This window comes from Microtus ochrogaster, linkage group LG1, assembly GCF_000317375.1.
Source record: "Microtus ochrogaster isolate Prairie Vole_2 linkage group LG1, MicOch1.0, whole genome shotgun sequence".
Lineage (NCBI taxonomy): Eukaryota > Metazoa > Chordata > Mammalia > Rodentia > Cricetidae > Microtus > Microtus ochrogaster.
This window is the reverse complement of record NC_022027.1, coordinates 2,189,339-2,199,742: the sequence shown is the minus strand read 5'-3', so window position 1 is coordinate 2,199,742 and position 10,404 is coordinate 2,189,339. Positions and strand designations below refer to the sequence as shown.

Genomic DNA, 10,404 nt, shown 5'->3' with positions numbered 1-10,404 from the left:
CTCTCCAGCCCTCTTTCTTTCTTTCTTTCTTTCTTTCTTTCTTTCTTTCTTTCTTTCTTTCTTTCTTTCTTTCTTTCTTTCTTTCTTTCTTATGTATACAGTGTTCTGCCTGCACACCAGAAAAAGGTATCAGCTCTTATAGATGGCTGTGAGCCACCATGTGTTTGCTGGGAATTGAACTCAGGACCTCTGGAAGAGCAGTCAGTCTCTTAACCTCTGAGCCATCTCTCCAGCCCTATCTTAGGGTTTCTATTTCTGTAAAGAGATGCCATAGCCACGGCGACTCTTATGAAGGAAAGTATCTGATTGAGGTAGTGGCTCACAGTTTCAGCGGTTCAGTCTGTTATCATGGTGGGACATTGCAGTGTGCAGGCAGACAACAGGAAGTGGTCTGAGATACTGGGTGGTGTCTTGAACATAGATGAGACCTCAAAGTCCATCCCCACCGTGACACACTTCTTCCAGCAAGACCACAACCTACTCCAATAAGGCCACACCTCCTAATAGTGCCTCTCCCTTTGGGGACCATTTTCTTCCAAACCACCACAAACACCTATACACATAAAAATAATAATCTTTTTAAAGTCCACGATTCATGTTTTTTTTTTAATTTATTTATTTATTATGTGTACAACATTCTGCTTCCCACACACCAGAAGAGGGCGCCAGATCTCATTACAGATGGTTGTGATCCACCATGTGGTTGCTGGGAATTGAACTCAGTACCTCTGGAAGAGCAGTCAGTGCTCTTAACCTCTGAGCCATCTCTCCAGCCCCACGATTCATGTTTTAGACTCAAGGCAATTTCTTACCTGTGAGTATTATTACAAATCAAGCTACCCATTTGCAACAGACATTGGCACAGAAAAAATATTCCTATTCCAGGAGGGAGCAATGGGGTCACAGTCAAGAATAATCAGACCAAAAAAGAGAGGAACCCAGCAGGATACTCCCCACCCTATAACTGCACGTCTGCCACCTGGAACTTGGCCAGAATCATCTGGGCTACAAAAAGGTCAGGTGATCTATGGTGGGTTGAATGAGAATAGCTTCCATAGGCTTTGTTTGAATGCTTAGTAAGTTAGTGCAACTGTTTGGGAAGGATTATGGGTGTGGCCTTTCTGGAGGGCCTTGCTGGTGGTGTGGCCATGATGCCTGAGGGGTGTGGCTTTCTGGGGGGTGTCCCTGGGCTGGGCCCCCACAGCAGGCCCAGCGTCTCTCTGCCTGCTGTCTGTGTATCAGCATGTGAAGGACTCAGTTACTGCCCCAGTGTCTATCTCCTGCGTGATCATCACGGACTAATTCTCTGAAGCTGTACACCAGCTCGTTAAATACCTCCTTTTATAAGAGCTGCTGTGCTCATGGTGTCTCCTCACAGCGGTGGAACATTGGCTGTGATATGGTCCCACCGCCTCCAGTTTTGTTGCCTGCAGTGTACTTGGTCCAGTCTGTGGACCAGCACTGTTTTGTGTTTGTTGATTTCCTGGCATCTTGAGTGTGGAGCCTGCTCTGATGCAGTGATCCACGTGCCCTGAATCTGGAAACAGCTTTCCTTGACAGTTGGTTTTGCAGGAAACCTTCCGGAAGTTTCAGTCAGGTCCTCTCCTCTCAGGAGAATGAGTCTTTCTCTTTCCCACTGGCCAGCTCCCAAATAACCACACGGATACTTATATTAATTATGAAAGCTCGGCCTATGGTTTAGGCTTATTCCTAACTAGCTCTAATAAATTAATCCATTATTAACCTATGTTCTGTCAAGTGGCTTGCTACCTCATCACTTCATACTGCCCACGCTGCATCCTCTGTGACTGACTGGTGATTCTGCCTTCTTCTTCCCAGAGTTCCCTCTGCCCCGAAGCTTACCTATCTCTCCTGCCTAGCTATGACTGTTGAGCTTTTTATTACACTAGTCACAGCTATATACCTTCACACTGTACAAACATCCCTCAGGAGGCCTTTCCCAGTGTCCCAATCAAGAGGGTACAAGGGACATTTCCCTTAAACTCCAGTGAGTGGATGAGGTGCAGGGCTGCCTGTCCAGCTCCACAGGAGCCAGGCATGGTGGTGCACACTCCAGCCTGGAGAGGAGACAGGAGGATCAGTAGTCCTAGGTCATCCTGGTCTGCACAGTAAGCTTGGGGCCAGTCTGGGCTTCACGAGGCCGTGTCTGAGGTTATTGTTGGATTCTTTCTATCTCTCTCTACTTTAGTTCTTTGAGTTGGGATCTCGCAATGAAACTAGGTCCCCTGCCAACCCTTTCAAGGCAGGAATTTAAGGCAGATGGCCATACCACATGCAGTTTACGTACATTCTGGATGTGTGAAGGCTTTTGCTCGTGGGGTAAGGTCTTTAACTGCTGAGTGTCTCCTATTTGTTTGAATGTTTGTGTGTTTTTGTTTAGTTAGATGGTAAGTCAGTTTTGCTTGCTTTGGGTGGATGGTATGTTAGTTGGGGGTGCATGTGGCTGGCATGCAATGAAGGGCAGGGAACAACTGTGGAACTGGCTCTCTCCTTCCAGGGGTTGGGGAATAGTATTTTAAGCTGTGTAGCTTTTTACACTGCATTTGTTTAACTCTAAGAAGCTGTGATTCTTTGCCTGACTAGAACACCTGATGGTCTAATAAGACCTTGAAACAGTGCCAAGCTGGGCACAGTAGCTGGGCTGACCAACCAGATGCCTAAGAACTGCTGGGACAAGGCTCAGTGTAAGCGTGAGGACCTGAGTTCAAATCCCCAGAACCCATATAAAAATGGCAGGCTTTACCAGGGCATGGTGGGTCACACCTTTGATCTCTGTGAGTTCCAGGCCAGCCAGACCCTGTCTCAAAAGAGTCTGTATGAGGGGCAGGGCACTGGAGAGACAGCCCAGTGATCAGAATATCAGCTGCTCTCACAGAGGACCTGCGTTCGAGTCCTAGAACCCACATGGTAGCTCACAACCATCCAGTTTCCAGGGATCTGATGTCCTCTGTAGTCACCAGGCAGCCACGTAGGATCAGACAAAACCCACACACTAAATAAAAAAGCCAGGCATGCCCTGGTAACCGCAGTGCCAGGAAGGTGGAGCCAAGGCTTGAGGGTCAGCCTAGCCTAAAGAGGGGCTCAGTGAGAACCTCTCTCAAAGACCAAGTGAAGGGTGGTGTATGTAGCGAGGGAGGGCACAGAGCAGTCTGATCCACGCACCTGGCCATGTTGGGGGGAATGACTAAAATAACCAAATGGAACATTTTGGGACAGGTTTCACACAGCCTGGGCTGGCTGGGGATTCCAACACATTCAGGCAAATAAAGAAGACCAGGCGCTGGGGGGGAAGGCTTGGCTGGGCGGTCCATTCCTGGAAGCCATATGGTAGGGGGAGAGAACCGGCTCCTTCAAGCTGTCCTGATCTCCACCCATGAACCTACACACTATATACACAGACACATGTGTGTATGCACAAGTACACATAAACACACATGTGCACACATAAAGGAAAGAAGAACTGAAAGGAATTGTGTTTATTGCATTGGGGGCTTCTGGAAGCCTGGGGCCCTTAGCATAGATGGGCCCCTTGTCCCTCCTATGCATAGATGGGTCAAGGGGAGGGTGGAGTGTGTGGGTGCCACTCTGGGCACATCCTGAGTCACAAGGGGGTGTGGCCAGTGGAGAGGCGTGTGAACCCCAGCCCTGGGACATAGCCTCCTCCATCCGTGGCAGGGAACCCGGACAAGAGATACAGTGAGACCTGGAAGGAGCTGTGCTGGGATCCCTGCTACTGTGCTGGCTGCGGGGCGAAGGGCACCAGCTCCAGGCCAGCCTGGGCTATAGCAATTAGTTCAAGAGCAGCCTGAGGGACTTAGGGAGCCCAGGTCTCAAAGAAAAATCCGAAAAGGTGTGGTACGGTATGTGCAAGCTTGGGTGCGGTCCCCAGCATATAAAAAAAGAAAACAAAACAGAAAAAATCCCAACATGTGTGGTTCCCTACAAGCACCTCTCTGGTCCCATGCACTCGGGTCAGCTGGGGACAGCCTCGGTCTTCACCCTTTTGGGGGGCCTCCGGGATACAGGGCTGTCAGGATCTGGCTTATACACAGCGTGCACTGAGCCGTTGAGATGCACAGGGGGCTCAGCCTTGGGTGCAGCAGGGCGCGGCAGGGGCGGCAGGGCCTTGTCCAGCACGCAGGGTCCCTCCCAGGTGGGGATCTCCAGGCCCAGATGTTTCATGAGTTTTCTCATCACCTCGTCCACATAGCCATGGATGCGCAGGTCAGCCTGGCGGTCCTGTCGGGGTGATGGATGGTCAGGCCGGGGCAGAGGACACTGCAGGGGATATGGGGTCACAGGGCAGGGCACTGGCACATACGTGTTTTGTGGGCTGCAGATTGACAATGACCAGACGACCTCCCCGGCGCTTAGTGGCAAGGGGCAGGTTCCCACTGGGGCGGATCTGCAGCGAGGTGCCCAGGGTGACTGACAGGTCTGCAGTCCTGGGAGCAGGAAGCAGTGAGGGCCTGGGGTGTGGTCAGGGTGGGGCCCCGCCTCCGCCCCCCCACCCCCACCCCGAATCCCCAGTGAGAAGCTGGCTCTGTGCCATGGGCTTGTTGTATCTCCCCTCCCCACTACAGAAACTCTGAAAATAAGGAACCAAACAAACCTAATCTTCCGGTGTTCCAGGTTCTCCTCTGCATCTATCCTGCCCAGGGGTGTGGGTGATGCAGGCGCCACCTCTGCTGTCCCACCCAGGCCTGTGCAGCTGTCCCCACCCATTCCCACCCAGGGAGCGCAGGGTCACACCTGCTGGCCTCGTCAGCGAGCATCAGGTCCCGGTCAGGCAGTGAGTCCTCCCAGTCCAGAATGGTGTCCCTCAGCTCCCCCCTGTGGCAGGTCAGGGAAGGGAGTCAGGGCTTTCACCTCCAGACAGGAGCAGGCTCAAAGAAAGTCACTCACCTACAAGCCCGAAGTCCCCGCGCCTTGGCCACCGTGCAGAGCCGGCCTGTGGCCTTGAGGCCCATGGTGCCCACGACTGTGTCTCTCACGTATTGCCTGGACAGGGAGGAAGGAGGAGATGTGCCCTTTTTGGTGCTCTTTCAAGGATCCGGGGGTGGTGTAACCAGTGTATTGGGGTACGGATTCAACCCCTGAGCTACACAGCAGGACTGAGGGACAGGCAGAAAGATGGCTCAGTCTGGAAAGGGCTTGCCATGCAGACAGGAAGCCCTGAATCTATGTGAGAAAGAGGGCTCCTGGAGCCGACTTAACTCTCCAGTGCTACGGAGGCTGAGACGGGGACCCCAGGAGTTCGCTGGCCACTCAGCCAAACCAGTGAGTTCTGGAAGACTCTGCCTCAGAACACAAGGAGAGGCACTGAGTTAAGACACCTGACTCCGGCTTCTGGCACCCATACACCGGGAGCGAGTGGGAGGGAGGCAGCTAAGCCCAACGTGATGGCTCACACGTGGGATCTTGGCGCCCAGGAGGCTGAGGCAGGAGGAAGGCAGGTTCCAGGCTAACCTGGACAACTTAGGGAGGTCCCCTTTGAAAAAGAGCCCCTGGAGAAGGTCCAGGGGCTGAGGCTCAGAGGCATGGCTTATGCCTAATGCCCCAGGGCTCTTGGGTAAAGCCCTGCAATTGCCCAGCTACAGCCACAGCAGGGCGGAGCAGGGGGAGCCCCTCATTTCCAAGGGCACGGCTTGTGCCACCCTGTTCTGTAGTTCCTTGCTTGAGGGATGCGAAGGTACGCTTGCCTTCTTCTGGTTAGTCTGTTTTTATCTGACTGTCCCTGGGAACAGGGACATCTCCCAGCCTTCTGTAGGGGCATTTTAGATTTTAGGATCCCTTATCTGGCTGAGGGGGTGGGAGTGGGGATGGAGGGAACGACCTGGGGGTGCCCCATCCTGGGAGAGCCTGGCAAAGCTTCACACCCTACCCCCCAGGCGACACTCACGTCTTACACTTGGGACATTCCTCTATGAACATGTTTCCGTGGAGCTCAGCCAGCTTGTCTCTGCGGAAGAGAAAGTGAGTTCGGAGCCTTCCTAAATCCTGAGGCTTGGGTCAGCTGCTCAGCCTGCCCCCTCCTCCAGGAAGCCTTCCTGAGCTGCTCATCCACAAGACCAAGGACTTCTCATGTCTAGGGAGGATGCCCCAACCTGTGCCAGTCAGAGGAACTGTCACAGGCAGAGCTGACCTTCTCTCTGCAAACACACAAATACCTGCTCCCCACTACAAAAATCTGTTGGCCAACTGTATGTGGTGGCCCACGTCTTTTAACTGCAGCACTTGGAAGGCAGAGAGAGGTGGAATTCTGTGATATCAAGGCCAGCCTGGTCTACAGAGTGAGTTCCAGGACAGCAAGCGCTAGACAGAAAAATCCTGTCTCGAAAAATGGTTAAAAAGAAAAAAAAATCTGTTGGCCTTAGAGTGCCCGCCTAGTGTCCCCCAGTGAGGAGCTGGGGGTGTGGCCAGGCAGAGAGCCCAGCCTAGAATCCCCCAGTGATCAAGTGTTGGCCAGCTTTGAGCTCTGAGCTCTTCCGCTCTTCGCCTTTTTCCATCTCCAGTAAAATGCCCGTAAGCTCGGGCACCCGGGTTCCCAGAGGAGGAAGAGGTGCAGCTGAGCCCCGCGTCCCCTGGTCTGCTTCCACCTGACCTGGGGAAGCCGGAGCGTACGTGCAGCCCGTCCACGTTCTGGCTGACCAGGAAGCTGAGGAAGCCCCTGCGTTCCAGCTGCACCAGGGCCATGTGGGTCTTCGAGGGCCGGGCACTCTCGAAGGTGGTGTCAAACTTGGGGGCCAGGCCACGCTCCTCCATGGTCCACACGCCGTGGGGGCCTCTGAGGACAGCGAGCAGAGGGAGGAGGACAAAATTCATTTTCCAGCCCACGGACGACTCCTGTTAGTCAGTCCATGCTGGTGATGCTGGGGTCCCAGTGGTCCCCAGTCCTGCTCTTGGGTTGCTTAGGACTCTCACGGGGAGAGGCGGGCAACCTGGCGGACAAGGGCTCTGTGGAGTGGGAAAGACCTAGGGGTAAGCAAAGGCATGGGAGTTCATTGGGGTTGAGGTCCGGTTTCCCAGAATGCTTTGCTGTGGTCACGGTGATCTTATAAACCCCAACGGGTTGGTGGCCAAGCAAAGGGTACATTTTCCAGCATCCCTTGCGGTTACTACATCATCTGGGCATGTTCTGTGTATTGGGCATGTGACGTGTTCGCTGGGCCTTCCAGAGACCTAGGGGAACGGAAAGGTAGCTCTCCCACCTCACCTCGGACCCAGAGGTATCAGCAAGAGCCCTGCCTCAGTTTCCCCTCCTTGCTCACGGACCTGAAGTCAGGGATGCCAGAGGCGGTGCTGATGCCGGCGCCCGTGTGGAAAACCACGCTGGAGGACTGCCACATCAGCCTTGCCAGCTCCCATACCTTCTGCTCCAGCTCCTCTGGGGGGTCGAAGATCTGTGGGGTCAGAGGGCATGCAACACGTGACTCCCGTGGGTGGGCTTCCTGCGGTCGATGCTGTCACTCTCCCCCGCCCGTGGCCTTTGCACGCGCTGCGGGCACCCACTCCCCTTCCCTGACACCCCGTGACGTCACCTCTGACCCCTGACCTCAGATAATCCCTGTCTCTCCTACATCAAGATGCCATCGGATCTGTCTACAGGCTCCACAAACACAAGCCGGGCGTGACCCCAGCACTCGGGAGGCAGAGGCCGGGGGATCTCTGTGAGTTCGCGGCCAGCCTGGGCGCGAAGGGAGGCTCCTCTCCCCCCACCCTCGGGGTCGCGAGGCCAGCCCGGCTGACGCGGGTGCCCCGAACGGGGTGGCGGCTTCCGGTCCCGTGGACCCCAGTCTCCCGACAGGCGCACCCGGTCGCTTCCCCGCCACGCTCGCCCCTTCGCGGAACCGGGTACCTCGGTGTCCCCCAGGACGCGCGGGGGGCGTCACTTCCCGCCCCCTCCTTGCAGGGAAGTCCTCCCCATTGTCTAGATCCCGTGCTTCTCGCTGCTCGCGCAATGCCCCACTGCGACGCGCCGCCCCCATTTGGGTCATTCGGCGAGCCGGACACCGCGGCCCTCACCTCGGGCAGCCCACACTTGCCCTTATCCGCGTACGGCGACAGCCCGGCTGCATAATTCACCGACATCCTCGTCGGCACCGCAGCACGGGAACAATAAAGTTTCCCTTGTTGAGGTGGCTTCCGCCGGAAGTGGGGAAGGGACGGCTCTGGAAGAGGAGCCACCTCCTCTAGAGGTCGGGAGGCGTTCTTCCAAGGCGCATGCGCTGTGCTGATGCCGTGGCCGCCATCTTTAGTGCTGGCAGAGACTACCTGACCGACTGATGAGCAGTCGCCCGGTCTGGCTGGGCCAATCCTGGACCAGAAAGTTGATGCGGCCGCTCGCAGGAGCCGAGGCAGGAGGATTGCGAGTCCCAGGCCAGTCTGGCTGTGTAGAGAGACCCTGTTTCTAAAAAGAGACACAACCATCAACAAAATCCATTAAAATAGGCTTTTGCTCAGTGGGCAGAGCCCAGTCCCTGGTGCCTAGAGCCGGTGCGGGCTTCGTGACACCATAGGGCAGCTCTTGGGTCTCTGCTGTGTGACTGTCAGCCCGTGTCTGCCTCTCTCTGGGCCACAGGATAGGATGAATGGGAACTTGGGTTCTCAGGCCCAGTAAAGACCCCCAGGACTACCTGCCAACATTTTCTCGGCTTTGTTTCTGGGGTGCATCTCCCGGGATAGCACAGAGTTTCAGGGTCAGGTCCCCAGAACGGAGTGAGCCACATACTACACAGAGGTGCCCAGAGATGCCGAGAGATGGAGAAGGGGATATTGGGGGCACAAAGACCCCCTATGATCCCCCGTCCCTTGGTCATCTGTGCAGTAGGAGCCACCATCCTGACCCTTGTTGGTGGTCACAGACAGTACCAAAGCGTGGTGATGATGACTGGGGACCCGGTGACGGGCAGCACGTAACTACAGGAACCTCCTGATCCCCGTGGGGACACCCAAGGAAGGCTTCCCGGCGGCGGCGGGAGCGCACAGGCTGGAGGGAGAGGCGGTCCTCCGGGCTGCCCACCTGAGCAGGCTGGCCAACAACAGCTCGCCTCGGCTCATCCTGTCCTCCTGGGCGGGTGCTCCCCCCTAACCTGATCGGGTATCACCCTGACTCCGCTGCTGGCAGCTCGTACCTGGAGCGGGTAACCAGAGAGGCTGCTGTGGACGCAGGGCTCTGGCCTGGAGTCGCCTGAGGTAGGGGGATGAGGCTGGGGGAGGCCAGGGCAGACGCTGCCCTGGGTCCCGAGGAAGGGGAGGCCTGGGTCCTGGTGCTGCCCCGCGGGGGACTGCCTGCGACACCCTGAACACATGCACTTACGCACTCGTGATAGGTGCACGCGTCCCACCCGACAGCTGCGGCCCTGGATCAGTGCGCAGCCTCCACCCTGAACCGTTGTGGGGACCCACAGGCCACTGGACCTGTGCTGCCGTCACCTCTTCTAGAAGGGAGACCCCTAAATCCACAGACCTTCCCTGCCCCCATGCCGCGATTCCCTCCTGACTGGCAACCTGTGGACAACTCTCCTGGGTGTCCTGTTACTCACCCTTGGGTGTGATTGAACTCTATAGTTGGGGGGTGAGAGTGAACCGTCACACTGAGTAGTAGAGGGGGTAGGAAGGATGGACGGATGGGTGTGTGGGCGGATGGATGGATGAATGGATGGATGGGTGTGTGGATAGATGGATGGACGGACGGACGGGTCGATGGGTAGATGGATGGATGGACAGACTGACGGGTGGGTGGATGGGTGGATGGGTGGGTGGATGGATGGGTGGATGGATGGGTGGATGGGTGGATGGATGGATGGGGTGGATGGGTCTACCCTGAATAGATTGCTCTTGTTTACCAAGAGTAGTGGCAAGTGTGACTGGCTTTCCTACAAGGGACTGAGAGTCCAGTGTCTCCTCCTTTTTACCCCTAGTAAAAAGCCTGTCACTGGGCAAACCTGGAAGCAGCCTGGTAGCTGCTCCTTGCTTAGAAGCCAGGTTAGAGGCAGAGGAAGTGACCTAGTTGTGGAGAATGCAGGACATTCCACTTGGGGAGGTAGAGTTCATTCTGTCTGGGAGACAGAACACTGATGAGCACATAGGGTTTTATGACTAGGTCTACAGAGAAACGGGGAGGGTTCTTAACATCAGTGGCTGATGCAGAAGCACAAGACGGTGGTGTGAGCTGATGCAGTACAGGATGGTGGTGTGAGCAGAAGCACAGGATGGTGGTGTGAGCTGATACAGAAGCACAGGACGGTGGTGTGAGCTGATGCAGAAGCACAGGACGGTGGTGTGAGCTGATGCAGAAGCACAGGATGGTGGTGTGAGCTGATGCAGAAGCACAGGAAGGTGGTGTGAGCTGATGCAGAAGCACAGGACGGTGGTGTGAGC

At 55.8% G+C, this 10,404-nt stretch overlaps 1 protein-coding gene across 4 annotated transcripts; it reads right to left on the bottom strand.

The window, feature by feature from the left end:
- Positions 1-2,911: 2,911 nt before the first annotated feature.
- On the bottom strand, positions 2,912-8,139 carry Sirt6 (sirtuin 6). Of its 4 annotated transcripts, none has more exons than XM_005358961.2 (8): positions 8,047-8,139; positions 7,297-7,424; positions 6,626-6,808; positions 5,924-5,983; positions 4,927-5,022; positions 4,774-4,854; positions 4,343-4,466; positions 2,912-4,260 (listed from the first exon to the last, which is right to left on the bottom strand). In XM_005358961.2, the coding sequence occupies exons 1-8, from the start codon at positions 8,110-8,112 to the stop codon at positions 3,994-3,996; spliced, it is 1,005 nt and encodes a 334-aa protein (XP_005359018.1). In that variant the 5' UTR covers positions 8,113-8,139; the 3' UTR covers positions 2,912-3,993. The 4 variants fall into 4 exon arrangements, with proteins under 4 accessions (XP_005359018.1, XP_026641169.1, XP_026641170.1 ...); XM_026785368.1 differs by lacking the exon at positions 8,047-8,139 and adding an exon at positions 7,880-8,026; XM_026785369.1 differs by lacking the exon at positions 8,047-8,139 and adding an exon at positions 7,835-7,853.
- Positions 8,140-10,404: the final 2,265 nt, after the last annotated feature.

Coding starts and splice junctions, on each gene's coding strand:
- Sirt6 (XM_005358961.2), bottom strand. CDS start 8,112: ATGTCGGTGAATTATGCAGCCGGGCTGTCGCCGTACGCGGATAAGGGC. Junction 7,425..8,046: donor GCAAGTGTGGGCTGCCCGAG/GTGAGGGCCGCG, acceptor CTGACCCCACAG/ATCTTCGACCCCCCAGAGGA. Junction 5,984..6,625: donor GTACGCTCCGGCTTCCCCAG/GTCAGGTGGAAG, acceptor TCTCTTCCGCAG/AGACAAGCTGGCTGAGCTCC.